The following is a 24,281-nucleotide window of genomic DNA, read 5'->3' as shown; positions in this document are numbered from 1 at the left end:
TGACTCAGTTGCCTCAGTTTAACATTTATTTTTGTGCATTATGCATTACAACTGATCTAAGTGATTGTATGATGGCACAAAATATTTAGTCACAGGTATGCGTAACTTCAAGACATAGTCCTGGAAAAAAATCAAACTCATATGAAAAAAAAATGACAGCATCTGGAACGCTATTCCGAAAACCTAAATGAACTCTGCACGCCTTTAAATCTTAAGTAACAGCTATTTTGTACAGACAATTAAGAGGTAAACTTTTCACTCGCCTTGTTTATATATAGAATGTAAAAATATACACAAAACATGATATACACAACATGGATGGCATGCATTAGAAAATGCGTTCCACTCAAACAAACTCTTCTGTAGTGAATCTTTTAACTAACAAAGAATTATACAGTACTTACTGCAGCATATTTTCATTGAGCTAATGCTGTTTTTTTTCATAGTGCAAACAATGTTTATGCAGCATTTTACAGGAATAATTCTTTGTATTTGCTCCTGAAACTTGGCATCTTTTATTCTCTACAAGTGCATTATGTCCTGAGTAGCAGACAATATCAGATTGTCAGTTAACGGCTTAAGTGATCTTTGTGCGCAGCTTTGCTTTATTAATGTTCATTACTGAAAAAATTGCTCACAAAGGTAGGTTGTCCCAAATGCAACATTTTTGCAGGGAGTGCTGTTAATTTAGGGTAGCCTTGAAGGAGATACTGAAAAAATGTTTCCAAGCCAAGATCGGTAAATTTGATCTTAAATTCTTAATCACTCTGCAAATCAATAATTTCAAGTAGCATGTTGGCGGGCACATTACAGTCAAGCGTTGACTGTGAATGGTGATTGAAAAACCACAAATTCTGTCTCGAGTTTGTAATGACCTGAAATTGTCTCCCAAATTCCCACAACAATCCCACAATCTTGTCTTTGTATGGTCTCATTTCAGCGTTTGCTCAGAGAGGAGAAATGGGCAGTGTCACCACTTGCAAGCTGTTTCTCCCATAATCTGAGCTTTTATTTGATTTACCTGCATTGGGAGAAAATACAGCACATATGGGATTGAAACAGATATGTATGTGTTTATATCCACAACCAGGCGGCACGGTGGTGCAGTAGTTAGTACTTCGGCATCAAAGTATCAAAAAAATTGGTTCAATTCCGACAAGAAATTCTGTGTCTGCATAGGTATTCTCAAGGTCCTCTGGTTTCCTCCCACAGTCCCAAAGTGTTAATTGGGAAAATTATGTCTGTCTTTGTATGTGGCCCTGCAATTGACTGGTGACCAATCCAGCAGTTATCTCGCTGGGCATCTCACCCTGAAGGCACGATATGCGGTAGAGGATGAATGGATGGAAATCCACAATGTAAAAATCCACAAGGACAGCCATCCGTTAAGAATCCATCCCAAATCCCGTCCCCGGCTTTTGAGTGCCTCCCCTCAGGTGGTAGACTTCGCTGCTGGGGAGGGCAACCTTTATCCCCAAAGCCGTCCAACTCCTCAACTCCCAGCAGCTTCAGACCCACCATCCCTCCCTCCCTCTGTGTGTTATGTTGATTATGTAAATGCAGAACACCTCGCACACATGTACAATTTTCTTTTGTTCTTGATGCAGATGTACAGTTATTTATAGATGTATAGCCATTTACACTGATGTACAGTTTATTTACCAATGAGTTTACTTAACTTATTCTTCACTTTATTTTTTATTTAATTTTTACTTTATTTTTTTACCTCTTAATTGTATTTTTTATTTTATATATTAGTACATGTTGGTTCTGCATTCAGATGCCACGCTAACCCATATGCCCTCCAAGTGTCCCTTGTAAAATTGTCTGAAATTCCATCTCTAAACAACATGTTCATCACTTCTGAGATGAAGGGCAGACATCTAGGCGACTGAAAAAGTTTTTTCTTCTTTTCATCTGTTTCATCCGTCTGCCAAGAACACACACCTCGGATTGTCCTGCAGACACTGTTGCATAGAAAAACGTCTCTTTGGACATCTTTAAAAATGGGACGTCTAAGGGGCTGATGACACAAACCTACCCAACTGTAATATTTTGTAGGAATATGTCTACAATATCTGTATTATTTGGATACGTTTTCTCCACTATGATTGGTCATATGTCATGTGATGCTTTACGCACACTACGTTAACTGTTCACCTGTATCAACCGCCTGAAGACGCTTCTGTCATTAAAGCACATACACGCTTGACTGTTATACTGACCGTTCTTGTACACACCGTACATTTCTCAAACCGAGAAACAACATGGTGTCAGAGTAAAAGGAAACTCCAAAGAAATGGATATGTCTGGAGTGCTCTCGCCCCACATGGACTGGGATGCTACAAACTTGCCAGAGGCATGGCGTAAGTTTAAGCTCCACGTCGAACTCATGTTGTCTGGACCGTTGAAGAAAACGGGAAAATGAAAAGTGCAGCTATCTACTTCTTTGGGTCGGAGAAAAAGGCAGAGATATTTACAACACATGGGCACTGACGGATGGTGAACGTAAGACATTACGAGCTTGCTACGACCATTATGAAGAGTGTGTTATGTCAAAGACAAACATTATTTCTGCACGCTACAAATTCCACGAAAAAGTGCAGGGACAGAGCGAGCCGTTAGAACAGTAAGTAACGGATCTCAAACTGCTAGCAAAAGACTGTAGCTACGCTAACAGCGACGAAATAATAAGAGACCTTGTTGTTTTCGGCACCCACTCGCCCAGAGTAAGAGAACAATTGCTCAGTGTCGGATCTGATTTGACATTAGACAAAGCAATAGACATTATGCGTTCTCACGAAGTAGCACAGAGCCAAATGAAGGAGTTCGCAAGCGGCAACAGTGGGCAAGCCGCGCATACCGGCAACCGAAAAAAGCAGTGCCATGGAAACAGCACAACTCACGAAGTCATGGCGGCGCAGCTAGCTTCAAGTTGGATGGAGATAAAAAGTTCCCCAACTCATGTGAATACTGTGGCAATCGAGCACACAAGCCAGAGATACATGTCCAGCAAAAGGCAAACAGTGCAAGTTGTGTAACAAATGGAACCATTTTGCAAAAGTATGTCGTTCAAAGCAGAAAAAAAGCAGTGCACACAGTAATTGAAACAAAGCCTGACAAATACTCAGATGATGACGACTTGTTCATTGATGTGGTGACTCAGGAAAATGACAACTAACAAGTTTTTGCAGACATCCTTGTTGGTCTAAATAAGAGCAGAGTCAAATTCAAGTTAGACACTGGTGCCTCAGCTAACGTAATTCCTACACGCACTTTCAGAAAGCTAGGAATACATCACACACTGCAAATGTCGTCCCGCCCTCTCTATGGTTATGGACGTGAACAGGTATCTATGAAAGGCAAAGTTAATGTCGAATGCCAATACAAAGACAATAAACGGCTACTGAAAATCCATGTTGTTGACACAGCAGCGCCACCGGTGTTGGGACTAAAAGCATGTCTTGATTTCAAGCTGATTAAACTGATACAATCTGTTTCAGATTCGCCAAGCATGTCAGTACTGGATGAGTTTTCTGACGTTTTCACAGGAATAGGTCTTTTTCCTGGTGAGTGCACCATCCATATTGACCCTAATGCAATGCCAGTAATTCACCCACCAAGGCGTGTTCCCATTGCTGTGCGTGAACACCTCAAAGATAAACTCATGAAAATGGAAAAACGTGAAATCATAACAAAAGTCACAGAACCGACTGAATGGATTAACTCAAAACTGAGACAAATACAAACAGAAACTGAATAAGACCCTCAACTTACACCTCTGAAAAGGAAAATTCAGGATCGATGGTGTGAGGAGAAGAAACAGTGCCCTATCGTGACAAACTATCTCAAATTAACAACATTCTTTTTAAAGGGGAAAAAATAATAATGCCAGAGTCACTTCGCCCTGAAATGTTGTCCAAAATTCACATGAGCCACATGGGTACAGAAAAGTGCAAGCAAAGAGCTCGTGACATACTGTTTGGGCCCAGTATAAATATACAAATAGAAGACGTGGTTGCGAAATGCCCAGTGTGTTTGGAGCACAGACCATCAAACATCAAGGAGCCCATGATCAGCCACACAATCCCTAAAAGGCCATGGCAAACAGTGGCTGTTGATCTTTTCACCTAGAACAATGACAACTACATTGTTACAGTTGATTACTACAGCAGGTACTTTGAGTTAGACAAATTGCGCAACATCACTTCATCAACAATCATTCACAAACTCAAAGCATCCTTTGCAAGGCATGGTATTCCTGAAATATTCCCATTACTTCATTGTATGGCTCATCAACTTTATCCCTCTATAGTTGCCGCAATTCTGCACATTCCCTTTATTCTTAAAAATAGGCACCATCACACTTTGTCTCCATTCTTTAGGCGTCTTCTCACTCTCTCAGAAGTTACCCTATGCTCCTGTTTTTTCTGGAAGAAGGTGTTCACTACAGCCATTTCCATCCTTTTGGCAAAATCTACCACCATCTGTTCCTCTGCATTCCATCACTTCTTCATCCCCTCTATTGCCTTCACCTACATGTCCATTGAAGGCTGCACCAATTACCACTCTCTCATTTCTGGGAATGTTCTGCATCACTTTATCTAACTCATTCCAGAACTTCTCCTTCTCTTCAAATTCATATCCCACCTGCAGGGCATAGCCAGTAACAACATTGAGCATCACACCTTCGATTTCCAGTTTCAGACTCAGAAGTCTATCTGACATTCTTTCCACCTCTAGGACGCTCCGAACAAACTCCTCCTTCAAGATAACTCCTACTCCATTTCTCTTCTTGTCGGTACCACAATAGTACAACTTAAAGCATGCTCTCAAGCGTCTAGCCTTACTACCTTTCCACCTGGTCTCCTGGACACACAGTACATCCACTTTCCTTCTCTGCATCATGTCAACCAACTCTCTACCTTTTCCTATCATAGTCCCGATAGTCAAAGTCCCTACTATCAGTCCCAGGCTCCTTCCTTTCCTCCTCTCTTTCAGCTTCCGAACACGCACTCCTCTTCTTCTTGTTCTTGTTTTTCGACCCACAGTAGCCCAATTTCCGCTTGTACCCTGTAGGCCATCAGTACCAATGGCGGTCGTTGTTAATCCGGTCCACGACCGATCTGGTATGATATGGTTATGATTGACTTGCATGTTCAGTTTTGTCAAAAGTTTTACGCCGGATGCCCTTCCTGAAGCAACCCTCTGCATTTATCCGGGCTTGGGACCGGCACAGGGAGACACTGCTCTGTGCCCCCCCCAAGGCCAGCTTGGGGAGACACGGGCCAATGTCGCCCTGAGTCTGCATTCGATCCCTAACATATGCCTATGCATAATATTTCATGTCAGTGTTAATGATCAATGTTTATGTTTATCTTAAAGTGTTCAGTATACAGGTCCAATTTATTGTATTCTACTATATTCAGATCCCATACATTTGATCATTTGGCTCTACCACAAAAGATATATTGTTTCTTTTTTTTTAAAAGAAGGGGGATGTAATATTCTGTGGGAATATGTCTACAATATCTGCATTATTTGGATACGTTTTCTCCACTATGATTGGTCATATGTCATGTGATGCTTTACGCACACTACGTTGACTGTTATTAACCTGTATCAACCCCCTGGTGAATGCTTTTGCCATTAAAGAACATACACGCTCAACTGGCATACTGACCCTTCTTGTACACAAACCGAGAAACATAACACCAACGATGGCCTTTGCGCAAAGACACTGTTTCGCCGAGGGGGATTTTTTTGACATGTGGCGCGACTACCTGGGTCTGGCCGAACTCCTGCGGGAGCTGTGCCGCCGCCCCGACCCGGTCCGCGGCCACTCCCCTGGGGACAAGCGGCTGGTGCGCCCGCCCTTCTCCACCTCCTTCCGGCAGAGGGACCGTGCGGGGACCGGATCGCCCGTCAGCAAGTCCCCGAACTACTGTGGTCTCTGCAAGCGAAACGGGGAGTCCGCGGAAGTATTCCGATCACACAGACTGAAGACGAAGGATGGGAAGGTGTTGTGCCCCATCCTGAGGAGATACACCTGCTCCTTCTGCCAGGCCACCGGGGACCGCGCGCATACACGCCGGCACTGCCCGCTGGATAAAAACCGGCGCGCCTAAGTGATCTAAAGGTTCAGCTGTCGCCGTTTTCCCTACTTAGGAATTGGCAGAGGGATGCTTTAGTGATTTACTTAATGGTTATTTGTAAACAACTGTCAGGGACTCGGCGACTTATCGCCAAACATACCACGAAAAGTTTTGAAACACTGACGTGAATGACAAAGGGGAAAAAAAACCCTATTGCACTTTTTTGTTTATAAAAACTGCTCTTCACGAGTAAATATTTGTATGTTGATTTACAAGATAAATTAATGTCTTCGTATTGCGTAATTTTATTTCCTCGTGTAACAATGTGTGTGTGTTCGTGTGTGTCACTTACGACTGCGTCTCATTCCTGCTTTTGACTCAGTCGGAGGGTTATAAGATAAGATAAGATAAGATAAGATAAGATAAGATACAAGCATCAACATAACCCGCAATATGCGTGACTACAATATAAAGAATATAAATGGATATTGATAAAAGTAAACAAAGAGTGCACAATATATACAATGCAATACAAAAATAAATCAGACGTTGTGCATCAGTAAGTTGGCAAGCTAGCCCTCGTTAACCTTCTCCAGGCAGATGTTGCAGATTTGCGACAGCCAAATATCAGATTTTTCCTGCAACTACAACTTAATTTGAGCCTGAGAGGGTTAAAAGGGTCCATAAACAAATGTCACAGGAGCCATCGGTAAGATGCTAGAAGGGTCTCAAGATTGGCAGCAAAAAGAGATCAGTTTTTAAAAGTAAATACCAAGAGTTCTCCTTAAATTGTAGGTTCATCAAAACAGGTGCAGTCACAATGAAGCTATGAAATACTCAAAAAAATCATTGCTATATAGAAACTGCATTACAATTACAGGTCTCTAAAAAAATCTGAAAATTGAACATCAACACTAACAAGTATGTTTTACAGATGGAATGGTTATATGATAAATAAAAATGAAGTATATTATTCCACCTTGTGATTTTGGTACAATACGCTGTAAATATAGTTAGGGTCATTCAAGTTCACCCGAATCCAACAACATCAACTCTTTCCCTTTATAATTTCTGAAGCCAACTTTAGTGTGTGTGTACAAAGGTGATGCCTTCAAAACTAAAATTATGCAAATCTTCACCCAAAAAATGTCTAATCTACAAATGAGCACAACTCAGAAGACCTAAAATTTCAACTTTAAACTCTGCTCTGTGTGCCGGGCCCACACTCAACTAGTGAACGAGTTTGCAGAGACCATAGAGCCATATAGACACACACACACACACACACACACACACACACACACACACACACACACACACACACACACACACACACAGATATTATGTGTGTTAATGGAGATTGTGTGTAAGTATTCATCTAATTGTTTATTTTCTTAGATTATGGACCCCAGTTAAAGCTGAGAAACATATTATATCATATCAGCGGATTTCTGTTTGCCAGTGTAGGTGGGTTGTAAAAGTTGATAACACACAGTGTATATAAATACACGCTCAGACATGTAATAAACAGCAGCTTACACAACCTGCTGTTTTCACTGATGAGGAAGCACCATCTCAGCAACAGCTCTGCACGTTGTCCTTTCACCATGCCATAATCTCAACTGTGCGTGCCAAAATGTATTTACAAGTATTTCTAATGTGGAATCAGGATCTGGTCGGATCCCCCTCTTGTGTGACACATGAAATTCGTTTGTCTCTTGTATCATGAATCTGGACCTTAATGTTGGATGACTCTTTAATGCTGTGCTTTAATGAATTCGTTATGAATACAGCGTGAAATAAAAGAGCATCAGATGTTTTATTAAGAAATGTATTTGGTGTGTCCTGATTAGCATTCAAATGAAGAGCAAGGTCACTCGTTCTAGGTTAGTTACCACTAAATGCTGTATGCACAATGGCATTACATCATGAGCCTCATGTATTTAAAGAAAAACAAATGTTTGTACATTCTATACAATGTATGGTGGACTTTGCCACAGCTAGGAGTATTTAAGATAAAAAGTGCATGTGAGGCGTGGACTGGTTGTAAAACTCGCTCACAAAAAAATACATGATTATCACAGACCACTCCTTGTTTCTGTTTTTGCTCACTGTCTTCTGTGCATTCATGGCACAGGTTATGTCGGGAGAGTAGAAAGGTAAGACTTTTTTGAGGTCTAATAACATGGACACTGTTATTGTGTTTTTGTGAGCTTCCAATGTGTTTTAATTCTCTTTACACTGTCCCAGATGCATTGTTACACAAGTGGTTGGGAAAAGAGTTACTTGGTAATTCATGACAATGATTTTATGTGGTTTACTTTTTTGAATAAAAACCTATTGTGTTGAAAAGTGATAACGTACACTGTGGAAGGAAATTGAAATATTGCTTGAATAATAAATAAACAATATATCTCTTTGAAGAGAATTTTGTGTATAAGTGTCCCCCACCAAAATATATTTTGTTTTATGTCAAAAGGAGCCTGATGCATTTTCTATTCTTGATTTCAATGATCATGTCACTTTTTCTCAGCTGGCTAAAATGGGAGCCCATGCTGGCGGACGACTTGCTGCCATTGTATTGTCTGTTGTCTTCTTTGCAGTAAGTCTGGTGTTTAATGGCTTGTCTGTAGTTGGACTTGGTGAGTAAAAATCACATTAGTTACATTACATTACATTAGATAGCATTGTCAATGGGCAATGCAGTATTAAGAAAACAAAAATATGAATTGCTTTTGACACTCTTCTCATTACTGGAATGTTTTATGTCATAGGTCCTTATGATACGACAACTGGTAACGTATCCGCTGAATTTGACACCCAAATCACACCTTCAGGATGGACCTTTAACATCTGGAGTGTGATCTACATCTGGCTGACAGGAATGATCATCTACATCCTCACCACTCTTTGCAGAAAGTACAGACCAGTTTATTGTATAGTGCACTGTTTTTTAAAAACATTTTAAACTAATTTCAGACATAATAAATTACATTTTTTTATATTCTTGCAGAAATGACAATGGATATATTTACTGCAGCCCTGCAGTCTTACCCTATGAATTCTTCTTTTTCTGGTGCCTTAATCTTTGTTTTAATATTGCCTGGCTGCTTGTTTGGGACAAAGGGTAAATTCTGACTCAGTTTTTAGTAACCATTCTGTCATTGAGAAACCTTAAACTGTATGATATTTTTTTCTGCATTCTTTCTCCCTTTGATAAAGACTGATGATTGCTGCACTAGTTTTTCTAATCTTGGTCGTCATCACAAACTACTCTATGGTATACTTCATCTGCCATGGGCTCCACTTTTATGGACTGTGGCTCAATAAATACCAAAAGATGGAGTTGTGGCTCCTTCGTGTTATGGTAAGTACAAAATGCTGTATTTCTACGTGTAAGGTTTAACCATTGCGCGGTCTGAGCATCTTGCATACAGCAGTGGTCTCAAGGGTCAATTTTGACCCGCCTCCACTTAAGCTCTGAAATAATGCAGCTTGGTAGTATTTTCAACCCAAAATCTTCTCAGCATGAAGAAACAACTTGTTACCCATCACACACCACGGTAGATGTCCGAGTTTTCCCTTTTAACAGTGTAGAAAGACTGAATTTAGTCTGTTAATACCATTTGTTTTTATTTCAACATGCCTGTTTTTTTGCTCCTCCTGTTTTGAAAAAAATCTGGTCATTGACCTGTTGAGGTGTGAAAGCAACAGTTTTGATTTCAGAAATGAGTGCCCTCACTTCTGAAGTCAAAAGGCCCCATCAAAGGGGCTTTTAAATGCACAAACGTTCAAAGTAATTGCTGTAACTGCTTTAAAATGAATATGAATGTTTTGTGCAAAGACCCTCTTTACAGTAATACTATTGTGCTTTGGCAGGTTCAAAATGGCATAATGATTTACACAACATGGACGACCATTGCTTGTCTAATCAACCTGGCAATTGTTCTGAGTTATGAAGCAAAAATGTCACAGACGGATGCGGCCACTGTTGCATACTCTGCCTTAGCTGTTGCGCTTTTTGTCTGGTAATGTGAAATTTGCTTAGCAATCTATTTTTTGAAAATTGTGTGCAAAAGCCAAGATACATTTTAAATTCAAATCTAAAGTAATGTATGGTAAACTTTTTCAGGTTTATTTTGGAGAACTCTGTCCTTGACAAATATGTAAGGTATGTCCTCATCACATACCCTGTTGTGATCTGGGCATTGGCTGGAAACCTGGACAAAAACTATGATGTAGAATCACCCAGCCGAAGTGGCATCTTTATTGGTAAGACACATGAAAACTCAATCATTGTTATGATGGCCTTTCAGCAGACCAATGTATCTTGAAACATGCCAGATTAGGAGAAATTGGAAGTAAATATAGCACTAATAAAGCATTTTTCTCCTAGCTGCACTGTTGGGTGTAGCATCAATGGTGTTTTTAGCAAGAGTTGTTTTGGTGGTGTGGAAACACTTCAGACAGCCACTCTACACGGGCTTGGAAATACATTCATTGGAACAGATGGAGATCACAGAGAATCAAAAAAATGTACGCTTCTAAGCATTGTCATTTGAAGCAACACTGCAGATTATACTTGTTACTTCATATTAATGTTTTTTTTCTGGTATTTAATGCAGTCGTCATCCATTCCTATGATGGTCAGTGTTATTGCACAATAAAACTAAATTATGTACACTCTGAAAGCCACAAAAGTGTTCAACCTTGGCAGACTGAACTGTGGACTGTTTATGATGCTTTTGTAACATTCTGGTTAGAGCCTGATTATTAACCAGGAAAACTGAAAAACCTTGTAGGACACTTTAATGGCCCAACTTTTTACCTTAAGTGATATGTTTGAGTTGTTGTCAAACAATATGACAATAGTAGTATATAGTATATAGTATGAAGGTAGTTGGTGTAAGAGAGGAGGATACAGAGAATTGGGTTAGATGGTGAAAGTTTATTCGCTTTGGCGACCCCTGAAGGGAAAAGCCGAAAGAAGAAGATATATTATACTATACTATATTATACTATACTATGTACATTTCAGCATTATGCACTTGCTCTGCACATTGCAAATATGCAGAGCTACTCTAAAAGCTACTCTAAAAGACAAAACATGGAAGATTGCTGTAATACCATAATAAACCTACATAAAACAACAGATGGCAGTATATTTACATAAAAATGTAACACATGAAATTTGTGGCTGTTCTTTACATCACTTGGTGGTCATAATTGTCTTTTTTACTTTGATATGTAGCTATATTTTTTCTTGCCATTTCTTATATTGATATTCACAGTGATATAAGTATATAATAGAAGTCACCCAAGATAATGTAATTATAACTCTTCTTTTATGTCTGACTGCATTATCATCATATTACCAACATTTTATAGATGATTTTTACTTAGTTAGTAGGGTCAACAAATTTACAATGAAACCACTCGGTCTATGTTGAATTACTCTTTTCAAATAAAATCCTACTGACACAACTGAGTCTATAGTGTTCCTTCCCTTCTCAAAGTCTTTAACACACACACACACACACACACACACACACACACACACACACACACACACACACACACACACACACACACACACACACATGTGTATATATATATATGTAAGTATGCGTGATCTTCTTTAGCATGAAATACTTTTATCACGAAAACGACGTCCGTGGGGGGCAGCAGTGTGAGGTTAAAAAAAGGTTACTGGAAAATGAAACGTAGAAGAAGAACGGTTTCCCATATTTTTAGTATTTAACCCCGTTTAATGTCTTTCAGGCAACAAAAGCTATTAGTAAACGTATTTATTGCAATTAAGAGACTATTAAAATCGATAGAAAATATATTTACATAATGTATCAGTGATTAATTTAACTTTCAAAACAAATACTATGTCTAAAAGTCTTAAAAATCGGCAATTTTGCTTCCTAAGAGGCAAAATATAGGGCAAAATATCCCCAGTATTGCGCGGGTTATGTACCATTGTTTTGCTAACTTCAACGGTATCAGCTGGAGGAAAAGGCAGTTTACTATATTTCTTATGGTTAATATACATACTGCTCAAACATAAACAGCTACAGCAAAAAGGAGATAGAGCCAGCACATCCATTAGAATGGAGAACCTTTATCCAGCATTGGTAAGTCAATGTTTTGGAGCATGTACGTGTCCTCCTCACCCTTCGTTCATACATACAATCGGTATGAATGAACCGTCCTCTAACTCTTGAAACATTTCAGCTATCGTATTCGGGCTACAATAAATACGACAAATATTAGTCTCAATTTGTACAATCTATCTTAAGAAGTAAATTTCAAGGAATTAGATTGCAACACGGAGTGCGACTATCTAACATCAAAATTCCGAGGACCGTTGCATTTCATACTGGGCGTACAAAATATTTTGTCGAATTTAACATCTTTTACAAAAGTTAGGGAATTATTTGTGTTTTCATTTTGATAACTATTAACGCAACGTTAAAATAGTGTCTTGAGACGCAAACAGCTTGTCATTTTGCTTTTGTTTGTTTACAGAGGAGACCGAAGAGGAAGCTCTGCTACCCCTCAAACACGGAAACGTAAGTGGCGTTCAAAGAATCATAGTAAATAAAGAGGACAAAGTTATAAGTTTGAAGCTGATTGTGCTCTTATTTACTTCCGATTCTTTTCGATGACTAAACTTTCATACATACAGTTCTCAACCTTAAACATAAGTTGCATATCAATGTTTTTAGGTGCTTGTTTACAGTGACCTATTTATTGTCACAAGCAAGCATTTATTGCTATAGATTTCAATCATGTTTTATCTCTAATTTATTGAGGAGGAGCAGTGTCATGTTTCTACTGCAATTTATTTCATCCATAGGTTATTTGTACACTTAGTGAATTTTCTGTGGTGTAATTCTAGTAATGTTTACAATTAATGTACTGCAGAGCCTTTTGGGATGTTCGCATTGTTTGGCTGAGAATGATGTATATTAAAATGTCTGTGGTGGTTGTCAGTCACCCAGGTCATTGTTAATCCTTATCAAAATCGTTATTAGAATATTTGACACACGCACACACAAACACGCACACACAAACAAACAAACTTATATCTTCTGTCCGTTTGACGTTTGTTTTTACAGTATATCCAAGCATCAGGCAGAAGACCTATCATTGGGTGATGTTGATAAGATGTTTGATGACTTGGGTGAGTGCATCTGATTAATTTCTAAGTTTTAGTAGTTTGATCAGGATATTTTTATGATTAGATTTTTATAATGTATGTACTTTTTCAGTTTTTTCAGATTCATTACCAAATGACGATATAGGCAACTCACCCCCAGTGCTTGCACAGCAGAAAAAACAGGGATATTATGAGGGTTCACCAGTCCCACTGAAAGGATCTCCCGCTGAAAACATTCAAGTATCCCAAAGGGTAATCCACCATTCATAGGCAAAAATATTCTCAAAAGTGATCTAAAGGATTTTTTTCACATTGCAGTTGGTGCTTACATACAACCCCATATATTTCCTTTATATCTTTTTGTGTAATTTGGACCTGGTTTGAAATAAATCTATTTCCCTCTGCCCCTTAAGGTTGCTAAAAACATTACTCTACAATGTTCAACAATGTCCCCCATTGCTAAATTGGATGTTGGTAAGAGCATTTCTCCGACAGCATATTGAGTTGATGATTTGTTTGCAATTTTAAAGTACCTGCATGTACATGTTGCCTCAGACCTCATAGCTCCTTTATACCAAGACATACCAGTGAAGACATCCAGTCCTATAAAGAAGATGTTGGATGTAGGTGATGTACAGAGAGGGGACATTGAAAGTGAAGCAGGGGTGTTTCAAAGTCTCTTTGATTGTGAAGACAGAGAAGTGGAAGAAGCAAAGCCAGAGTGTCCACCCATCCAAAAACTCAACTGCAATGGTCACATTTCAAAGAAGTATGTATATTTTTTACATTTAATTTCTAAATACTTTGTCTATCGTTGTTAGTTTTTCACAGCTGTATTATTTACCCAAACTATCGGATTCAGTACTTATGTGCAAGAGAATGGATACCGCGCCCATGTTGATAATGTATAATGAAAATCTACATTATTGCATTATCTTGTTTAATTACATCACACCTTACTGTCATTTATGTGCCTTTCCCATGATATGGGTTCAGTTTTACACATTACAAACATTTATTTTGTCTATTTATTTATTTTACTGTCTCTTCTCTCAATTAGGAAAGATAGTACTCCATACTTTAAGAACACACCCAAGACAGTTCAGACGGGGTGTTTGGAGGAACCAAAACAGACACCAAGGTAAGAAAAACACATTTTTATTTTTTTCTTTTATTGTTATCACTTTCGAACCACCACTACAGATGCTAGCCATTTTTATGCTGCCAATTACACAAGATGGAAATACAGTCTTTGTCCCAGTGACAGAACAATAAATCAATAAAGAAACTTTAACAGTATAAGTATTCCCTCAATGTCCTGCCCCACTTGTCTCCCTCTGGTCTCTGGCTTTTTTGCTTGAGGGGTGGGTGTTGGGTGATCATGTCTTTCTCTTCTGGTTAAGTGTCTTAATACCATTTGGCTTCTTTCTGTCATATTGTTCTCTGCCTGACATGCAGCACACCAAATTGAGCAGGGCCATTTAGAATCTCAACCCCCCTCTCATCATACCATCATATATATCTGTGTAATTGTTCTACTTTCTTCTTATTTCTTTGGTATCTTATTGAGGTTGTTATGAAAGGCCATCTCATGTATTTTAAAGCAACATGGGAGCCAACAATTTTCAAGCCTGTGGAAGAATAAGTAATAAGATGAGAGTTTGGAACATAATTCAGAAATCTATGAGTAGGATCAAGATATTCCTAGCACATGAAATTAAACCACATCTGCGTAGTTCATTAAATGTTAAACCACATTTTTTGTTGTCCAATACAAGACAATCCACATTTTAGCAGGCGTAATTTTTTTGAAGGAATGTCTGAAATCAAATATATCATTCTTTTTTTTTGTCATGTCAAGGTGCTTGCTCTTAAAAAACAATCCTCAACACCAGCCTCTTGAAAATGTTGTCAGAAAGCAACTCAAGGACCCCTCCAATGATGGGTGTAAGGATCTGACAGGTTCTATCAAGAAGATTAGGGACTTTGTCCCGGTCACGCCTGCTATGTAAGTTGAAGACAAAAACGAATGTTTTCATTAATGTTTCCTTATGTTGTACCTCTAATATGACAGCAATAAAACAAGAAATAACTGATTATTCTCACATTTTTTCTTTACTCAGAAAAAGAGCATCTGTAAAAATTAGCTCTCCGCAGCCTGATCCAGAGGATAATTTTCAGATTCTTGAGGACGATGCAAGTTTTCGTATATTTATCCCCAGAAAGAATTCAAGAGCGACGAGTAAATCTTCCAGCAGTGAGAAAGAAAGCTCAACAGATAAGGGTATAGAAGAGCCCCTGTTGGAGACACACAAAAAAACACAAGGGGCGCATCCGGCAAGTGTCAAGGAAAAAAGTCAGACAGTTGAGCAGAAAATGAAGATGAAAAAGAAAAAGATGCAGAATGAAGTGGTCCAGACTGAAAACTACTTGGATGAAAACACATTCATATCTGGGGACCTTCCTCCTGTTCAACAAGACAAACAGGCCCAGCCAAAAAAAACAAAGCCCAAGAAGGTAAATCTGAAATCGAGTGACTTGACTGATGATGAAACGCAAAAAAATACAAAAACCCAGAGGGTATCTAAGAAGAAGGGGTCTGTACCTGCAAAGCACAGTGAGGAACATGCCAAGCCAAGCAAAGCTAAGTCAACAAAATTCACAAGTAAACCAAAACAGAAAGATGACACAGTGAAAGTTGTGGCTGAACAAAGACAGGAGTATGTCCAGAGCGACCCTGTGGAAGACAGTGTTTTTTTTCCAGGTAATGTGTTATTATGGTTGATATGATCTCTTATATGACACTGTATTAGCCAACTTTCTACATGTCTTTGCCAACATGTATAATTGTGAAGAGAAAAGAAAGGTTTTAGATCTAGCAAATAAAAAATAGTTACAGGTTTCACTGTCTAAGCAAATCACATGGAATCACTGAAAGAAGAATATGCCAAACCAGTCAAGGCACACATTAGAACACCTCAAATGACAATACAAACACTTGTGTATTAGAGAGAATCCACAAGAAAACATACTTACAGGGTTTACAAACTCACATACTTACAAACATACAGAGTTTATGTGAATTCCTATTTCATTCATGATGAAGGTTGAAATTAAATGTTATGAGACTAAAGTCCCCTTTTTCGCATTTCCTCAGATGAACATCATGTGAACACCAAAAAGCCATTAGCTAAGAGTTTGGCAAAGGCAAAACAGAAAAGACAGTCAGAACCCCAGGAGTGGATTTATGATGGTGTGGTGCCTGGGAAAAGGAAGAGACTTCCACCTCAGCAATGGTGGCTGTGTAACCCAGTGATTACAGACAATACAGCAGGAAGACAGAAGCTGCCTGTACTTGAGACGTCAGAGCAAAACCACCCAAAGGTCATTGAGGCAGGTTTAAAGGTAAGGAATAGGAGCAACTGTCATCCAAATATAGCCAAGGAAAAGAAAACTAACATGACCAAAAAAGAAACGACCAGAAGAGCTAACTCAAAGAAGAGGCCTAAAAGAGTTGAAAAACAGGAGGATAATGTAGGACAACCAACAGAGGATCAGGAAGAGTGGCGTGATCTTGAGGATCCAGAACTAGATCCTGTACTGTCCAGCCATTCATTGTCACCACAGAGAGACCACAGCCACACCTCAGGTAAGGGAAGGAGTTTCTCATTACGGAATCTGTGGCATGAAAGTATAAAATGAGAAAACATTAAAGATGTTTTTCATTTCATACTTTAAAACAAACAAAAGAGCCATGAGTTTTTCAAAACTACACATCAGCATGTGTTGATACTACACAATGCTGATTTGAAATGATTTTATATTTCACAATTGTGTTTTTATGGCTATGAGAAAACCTTTTTATAGCATGATTATTTCTTCCAAAGGATGCACAGTGCAACAGTTGGGTCCAGAGCAACAAAAATCGAGGAAATTCAGGGAATCACAGAAAAATGACACCGTGTCTGGGGAGCCGAAGTTTGTCTCTGTGCCCCCTCAACAGCCAAGGCCCAGGAGAAAACAACCTCATGTGGAATTAAAAACCCAATCTAAACGCCGCACATCTAGAAACCCACACAGGACTTCCAACAGAGACAACCCTGATCCCTCATTACAAGCAGTGGGGGGAGCTCCAGTGCCTTCTATCAGAAGCAAACCGCCGAATAGCGTAAAAACTATCTGTTCTAAGCTTTCAGCTTTCAAGAACATTTTTGCTTCAGTCCCTGGAAGTCCTGCTGAGTTTGACATTAGGGACCTCCCTTTGCATCCCACTGAGGACTCTGCACATGACCCTGATGCAGACAGTAAAAATATGTAAGCAACCAAGATAAAATTTGAATGGATGCTTAATCCAAATTCAAGTGCAACTGCAAGTTCTTAGAACATGTAAAGAAATGAATACTTATCATTTTCTCTTATTTTTGCACAACTTATCTTTGTTGTCTTATTCATTTTGTATTCAGGCAGGTAACTGTCATCCAAAGTGGGCCATCATCCATGATTGATATGGAACTGGATGAAGACATAGGTAGGTTTGCCTCTTTTATAGCTTTTTATCTTCATCTGCCTTGCACGTTAATAATAAAATTCACATGAGGTCGCATCTAGACCATGTCCGTCTTGCTTTTTCAACAGTATGAATTATCAAAAATTTACTATTATTTTCATGTTTCGAGAAATACCCCCCTATACAAAAGCAAAACAAACTTGTGGAGTACCTAAAAAATAGATAAAAAATTCATGCGAAGCATAACTCACAGTCACAGTGCGATAGCATATCCCTAGTTTAATTAGCTGCGAAGTATACTTGGGAAGCAGCCTGAAATCAGCATGTATTGTAAGAGCTCATCCTTGTGGTTTCAAAACCTACAATACATTTATCCAATTTTTATGTTGCTTTCAATTAACTTAAACTAAATCTTAGTGGCAAATAGTTTTTTTTCCCCTCAAGAAATTGTGTGTATTTAATATTCTTCCTAGTCAGAGATATAGACGAACATGTTTTCAACCATTTTCCTCACCCAGGTGATCGGCGCTTAATTGGTGCCGGGGTAGTGAAATTTTTCAGGGCATTCTTCAATATTAAATCTCCGATGTTGTGCAAAATACCTGCAAAAACTGGGCAGCCAAACTGAAATATTAACACTGCTCTCCCCTCACGTTTCATGGGAATTATAAATACTGCAGCATGTTTGTAATTGGACACTAGGATCTTATATTGCTTAATGATCATTATGTTTATCATTCCCAGCATCTCTTTGATATTGCTTGCTCAATAAAACCATACAATCACAGTACTGGATAGATGTTGCCATGTATAAGGTAGTCATTTCTTGTAGATGAACCCTGTTTTCAGTTTAGGTGTGAGTGTATTCAAATGAAAGGGTAGTATTTGTCATTGGATGACTAATCTGTGACATTTAGAAGGAGAAACAGTTATCTGAGACGTATGTAATCACACAAATAAACATACACCGCAGCCAGGGATCAGACAGGAATGATAACTTAAAAAAACAACTGCACATTGATAAAATGTGTTCATCGATAGTCACTTTAGTCACTTTTCATGTAATTGTATGATCACAACTAAATAGATATGGTATATCCATTTGCAATGTAAAACACTACATAAAAACACTTGATAATTGATACACTAACACAGATATGTGATTGTTGATTGTGTTCATGCAATGATGTCTGAAGTGTGAAATCTCCCTCAGTTCCAGATCCACCGCTGTCCTCAGTTATGGGCAGTGAACTCTGTGTATCAGATCTGTGTGGTCCTCCTCTCAAACCCCTGAGGCTACAGCCGAAGGATAAGGCCAGTATGACTGAGTGGCTCAAGCAGCTCTGGACCACCGGTGTAACCAGTAAGATTATATAATATTTGGGGAAATATATACTGCGTCAATAGCACACACTGTATTTGTACTTTGATTATTTAAGTTGAGGTGCAGCCAAACCAGACTTCAACAATATATCTATTTGTGACTGGCCAGGCAGGCATTGTATTGAAGTTAGAGGAAGCCAGACTGATTTCTTTACAATTTAAAAAATTCACCCTCAGCACATTATACCTCATCTTGTTTGAAGGCTTCTGAAAGAATATTTTACTTTTGCTATTTTCTGTTTTTCTATTAGTTTACATAAGTTGCCTTAGCTCTTAAAAGTCAGGCAAAGTTTCCATACTTTTGTTAAAGGAATACTTTTCTTAATAACAATCTCTAACTCCCCCATGTCTATATAATAGCAGAATAGACTGCATGAAGGAACGGTGGACTTATTTCGTCATGTCCTACTCATACTTCTCATTTCTATAGCCCTTTGATGAAAAGCGTCTCTATATATATTTATTATAATTATTGATTTGTTCTTTGAAGCAGGTGGGACAAAATCAGCTTCATTTATGAACTAATGAATTTCCTCTGAGCTGATAGGCTACTTTTTCTTTCCATGACTATTGTAAAAGACAAAAGAGGCAATCAATTGTATTTCCTTATAGAGGCAACAGAGATCACCGCGGACACTTTTGAATGGTTCTTCTACAAAGGCAGAGCGATTGGAATTACGGAGGACCTTTCCTGTGGATCAATCTCTAATGGGAAGTTACTGCTGGGCTCCCACATGAAGAAACCTCTCTGGGTGGATCACAATGCGACAACGGTTTGAGTCTTGTTTGCCCGTGTTTTTGTGAACATTTATATACCAATACACATATCTCATAGACCAAAGTTGTTTTTTTACAGTGTTCATTGTAAAGTACATCATGATAGGCTAATTATAATTTATGTGCCTCCAGGTTTTTAACATAGTAACAAGCTCGGTGAGGGCGAAGATCGACGGGCAAGAATATATTTACTGTCCAGGCCAATCCTTCATCGTGACATGTGGTAAGAATATGCAGTCAGTTAGGGTATTATAGTAGAAAGTGGTGTGTTCTGGTCATTCAGTTTGAAAAATTTGTCAGAAATCATATCAGTAAATGAATTATGTCTTTTTGCCAAGAATAAGCTATAATATGTTTATTATTGTGTGGTTCTGCTTGCTCATGGGATATTAGTACTTATGAACTAATTCAGATATCATCATCACTTGTCAATTTAACGACAAGCAGCATCAGGATTAATTAATGAGGTGTTCAGTTATCAGATCTTGCAGTCGTTTTACACCCGCAACAGTCATAGAGCTTGGATGAGACATAAAGGAGGCCCTTTTGCTGTTCAACTTAAAATGTTAAAATGATAGACAGTAGCCACAAAAAGCCCTGTGCTGTTGCTTTTTATAAAAATGACATTTAATCATATTTTAAAGTTTTTTTTTTTGTCTTTGAGAAAACTTTAACCCTCATATTATGTTGAGGGTCAATTTGACCCATCGGGTGAAATGGGTCAAATTGACCCTCAACATAATATGAGGGTTAATTTGTTTTCTAGTTAAGATGTCGAATACCCAGCCATTTCCTCATATATGGTTAGCATGTTGTTTCATATGAGTGTTTGTGTTTGTACAGGTCAAGCCTTCAGCGTTCAAAACCTGACCGTCACGCCTTCCATGATGTGCTTCACCAGGATACAAGCGGAAAGCCCGGACTAAATTTTCCTCCTCTATGATGGCAGAAGGATCCATTTTTTTTAACTCATGACCTTTCTGAAAACAAGGCTTTAGAATAAGAAGACTTAATTTTTTTTCAAGAAAGCTAACTTGTTTTTGTAATAGTTTGTCCAAAACGAAAACAAAAAAATCATTAGTGACAAATCTATTTTATATTCAGTCTTTGTTTTTTTGTACTATGTACTGTTGTATTTTTTTCTCTCTAAAGTCATTCACAGCAAACAGGTGGAAAACTGATTATATCTTTGTGCATTCACCACAGTTCTACACAAATGCCCGCATTCTAGATGGAATCCTGCCAGGCCCCCATCATATATTTCACTTGAAAAAAATTGCTAAATTTTTGTGGATGTTTTCCAGAATTTGCTTAGATCAATGCAATAAAATGCTTTTGTACCTGTATGTAAATTACTGTAATTACCTGTTCAAGGTAACACACTTTCTTCCATTTGTTTAAATGTAATGGGGTCATTAAGACAGGATTGTAAACTTTTAAAAGAATATTTTGATTGCCAATTGTTCTATTGAAATATATCTGTATTTATTCAACATTAGCTAACAGAAACCTAAATAATTCAATGCAATATCTCCGATAGTATGAAATTAACATTAATCAATCATCCAGAATTAGTTTTAAATGATGCACTTACAATTAGAGATTTTTGTTACGATGGGAAATTGATGCCAGAAAGGTTTTATTACAGTTAACTTATCATTTTATGTGTATATTTTGTACCAAGGTGCCTCTTAAGGCTTTCCATTAGCAGTCAAGTTGTAGCAGAAATTATTTGAGTTGACTGAATGGCTGGAGATCTGGGCATTCATGGGCTACTGAGAAGTCAACATAGACAATAAATCATCTCCCTAGGCTGACAGCGCCATACTGAAAGTGTTTACAAAAGAATGATGTGCTTGAGTTAGCCCTTGAAATAAATGTATGCCTTTCACAATCATGATCTGTTATCTTTTAAATCACAGTTAACATTGTTCACATGATTGCCGGTGTAGGCATATCAGTCTGAACGTCTCACTGATATTTTCTTAAGTATTGTGGTACTAATGTGTCAACTGTGGTGAATTTTATAAAGCAAACCCAAGTTCAGTCACCAAAAACTGCAACCCTCCGATGATGGCACACATTCTCCAGTGGGCATGAAGTCATACCTTGTGTTCCTTCATGAAACATTTAGTGACCTACTTCATGAGAACTGAATTATGTGTCTGCATGCAAGGTGTTAGCTTTTCTCTCAATAGTTGATGACACGTTTTCTTGAACAAGAACCATGGGGTTTCTGGCTGATAGTTGAGTAAACCTTGACACCTAGCTGTGATTTTGTTAGTTAATATTGTACAAGGCAGTCCTCATTAATGGTTCTGTTTTATGTGAGAGACAAATTGGATGCTGTTGTTTCAGCCAGTCACAATTTATGACTTGGATGTGATACAAAGAATGGTTGTGGATTGTGAAAGAGCAGCCTGACTCACCCTGGGGGACGGTCTCATTTAGAGAAGCAGATGCTGCATCAACCAGAGTACATGCTGGAATGGCCTCCCAGGTCTTTAATTACAAACCAGGTCTATGACTGAGTAGGCTGCCTTTATCACAGCGTTTGCGCAATGCCTTGGCTTAAACGCTTGTGCCACCATCTCTGGGGTTTGTATGTATATACTCTGAATAAATGTGTATGTGCATATATACTTAATTTCCCTTACTTATTTGTTGATTTAATACAACTTCTGCAGTGCTGAGTAGCATTAGAATCAGAATTGCTTTATTCACCAGGTAATTTTATAAATACATCGAATTTGCTTTTGTTAATGGTGCTAAACAGACAACATGTAACAGGCATTAAATGATTTATAGAGTGAATGATTCATAGATTTCCAAAGTCTCCAGGTATATCATATTTTGGCGGCGTAATAAGTAAGCAATAACCTCTCATAAAGTATAATTGTCAACAAATTAATTCTTGTTCATTTTTAACACATCAACACAACATTTGGGAAGTATTGTTCTAGATACAGTCATCCCTTTTTTCCTTTACAAGTAATTCATCATTAACAACTGGCCAGAAAATCTCAAGTCCATCTATTAAGATAAAAAGGTCATACGTTTTATGTTACAGAGCAAACAGCTAAATTTGGAGTAAATATGGACTATATCCACAGATCTCCTGTAAGTCAGCCAAAAATATTGAATTTTTTAACAAGTGTGAACAGTCACGCCCTTAAACATACCTTTATAAATCAAAACACTGAACTTCCTGTTATTGATTCAGTAATTGTACTTAACTGCCAGTCAGTCACAATGACTGTGTTAATAGGTAATATTATCTTGGTGTGAATAAATGTACAAATTCCATCTTGGATGATATGAATTAAAATGATAAATTACCCAAAAAATATCTGTGGAGGTTCTCAGTCATCCAGGTCATGGTGAATTCTTGTTGAAATCTTGTCTCGACAACTGGACTTGAATTTTTTCACTTGCAGACATTTCACCTTTCATCCAGGGGACTTCTTAAGTTCTAATGACCTATGGGGAGTTTCTCAATGTAACTGCCAGGTTTTTGGCCGGGTCAAGGTTATCATGGCTTGTTTAAATGGAAGAGTTGATCTGCACAAAGTAGGTGTAAGGGAGCGTTGTTATACTAATGGGGGGTGTCGTTTGTTGGGACAAAAGAGCAACTTAGAGAGATTGCCTGGATTGGAATTTAAAACGGTAAAGCAAAACAAAGGACTGAAGTCTGTTTGATCACATGAACTGCGGCTCAGGTGGATGTTACCAGGGGGCTGATTTTGGTGGTGGATGTTTGGAGGGTGCAGATGGGTCTAGTCTGTGTGTACAAATCCATCTTGATATTAATCCCAGTATGGTGTTTATGAATGGTGTTTGTGAGCGGTTGCGTGTGAGGCCCCCTTCCACTGTTCAGAGTTGCCAGACAAGAAGATTTCAAGAAGAATTCACCAAAAAAATATGTTTTCAGTTGGAAAAACATATAGACCAGGGGTCTTCTAGTGTTTTCCTGGCCAAAGATCCACAAGCTGATATAAAACATTTGTGGTATTATATCAAACTGGGCTTAGTGCAATATACAAATATGCCTTCTTATTGTGCATTAAATACTAAGCTAGTCAAATAACACACGGGTGGCATGTATTCATGTTTTAATTTTGAAGGCACAGTTAGTAAAGTGACTCTTGCACTGGCATTTATAAACAATTCATCCATTCATCACAAAATGTTGGATTCATGTCAATCTGTATCTTAAGATACAATTTTGGGCAAATTCATAAAGGTATAAGGCATTTCCTAATCAAATGGTCATGACACCCCCTCCCACATTACATCTGTAGACCCCCCAGGCGTTTTGTCTGCAAATGCAGCTCAAATGCTTCATATGCAA

General features: G+C 38.3%; 3 protein-coding genes across 3 annotated transcripts; all 3 read left to right on the top strand.

Annotated features, from left to right (window-relative positions):
• The first annotated feature begins 5,720 nt into the window (after positions 1 to 5,720).
• LOC147231942 (nanos homolog 2-like) lies at positions 5,721 to 6,128 on the top strand. The gene has a single exon (XM_086151634.1). It carries the CDS (start codon positions 5,721 to 5,723, stop codon positions 6,126 to 6,128), a length of 408 nt encoding a protein of 135 aa, XP_086007760.1.
• A 2,509-nt stretch (positions 6,129 to 8,637) lies between these two features.
• LOC147231941 (uncharacterized) lies at positions 8,638 to 10,643 on the top strand. The gene is made up of 7 exons (XM_086151633.1): positions 8,638 to 8,737; positions 8,870 to 9,014; positions 9,109 to 9,222; positions 9,318 to 9,462; positions 9,975 to 10,123; positions 10,228 to 10,367; positions 10,492 to 10,643. Exons 1-7 carry the CDS (start codon positions 8,638 to 8,640, stop codon positions 10,641 to 10,643), a joined length of 945 nt encoding a protein of 314 aa, XP_086007759.1.
• A 1,455-nt stretch (positions 10,644 to 12,098) lies between these two features.
• Positions 12,099 to 22,651, top strand: LOC147231940 (uncharacterized). Its single transcript, XM_086151159.1, has 16 exons — positions 12,099 to 12,235; positions 12,630 to 12,673; positions 13,223 to 13,287; positions 13,376 to 13,515; positions 13,677 to 13,737; positions 13,819 to 14,032; positions 14,324 to 14,404; positions 15,125 to 15,271; positions 15,387 to 16,027; positions 16,421 to 16,912; positions 17,151 to 17,577; positions 17,727 to 17,791; positions 18,984 to 19,133; positions 19,766 to 19,926; positions 20,063 to 20,153; positions 20,774 to 22,651. Exons 1-16 carry the CDS (start codon positions 12,212 to 12,214, stop codon positions 20,854 to 20,856), a joined length of 2,886 nt encoding a protein of 961 aa, XP_086007285.1. The 5' UTR covers positions 12,099 to 12,211; the 3' UTR covers positions 20,857 to 22,651.
• Positions 22,652 to 24,281: the final 1,630 nt, after the last annotated feature.

This window comes from Fistularia commersonii, chromosome 8, assembly GCF_037954325.1.
Source record: "Fistularia commersonii isolate RoL2024-O1a breed Wild chromosome 8, RoL_Fcom_v1.0, whole genome shotgun sequence".
In the NCBI taxonomy this organism is placed as follows: Eukaryota; Metazoa; Chordata; class Actinopteri; order Syngnathiformes; family Fistulariidae; genus Fistularia; species Fistularia commersonii.
This window is presented reverse-complemented; position numbering and strand designations above follow the sequence as displayed.

Coding starts and splice junctions, on each gene's coding strand:
- LOC147231942 (XM_086151634.1), top strand. CDS start 5,721: ATGGCCTTTGCGCAAAGACACTGTTTCGCCGAGGGGGATTTTTTTGAC.
- LOC147231941 (XM_086151633.1), top strand. CDS start 8,638: ATGGGAGCCCATGCTGGCGGACGACTTGCTGCCATTGTATTGTCTGTT. Junction 9,223..9,317: donor CTGCTTGTTTGGGACAAAGG/GTAAATTCTGAC, acceptor CCTTTGATAAAG/ACTGATGATTGCTGCACTAG. Junction 9,463..9,974: donor TGTGGCTCCTTCGTGTTATG/GTAAGTACAAAA, acceptor GTGCTTTGGCAG/GTTCAAAATGGCATAATGAT.
- LOC147231940 (XM_086151159.1), top strand. CDS start 12,212: ATGGAGAACCTTTATCCAGCATTG. Junction 14,405..15,124: donor GAACCAAAACAGACACCAAG/GTAAGAAAAACA, acceptor TGTCATGTCAAG/GTGCTTGCTCTTAAAAAACA. Junction 17,578..17,726: donor GATGCAGACAGTAAAAATAT/GTAAGCAACCAA, acceptor TTTTGTATTCAG/GCAGGTAACTGTCATCCAAA.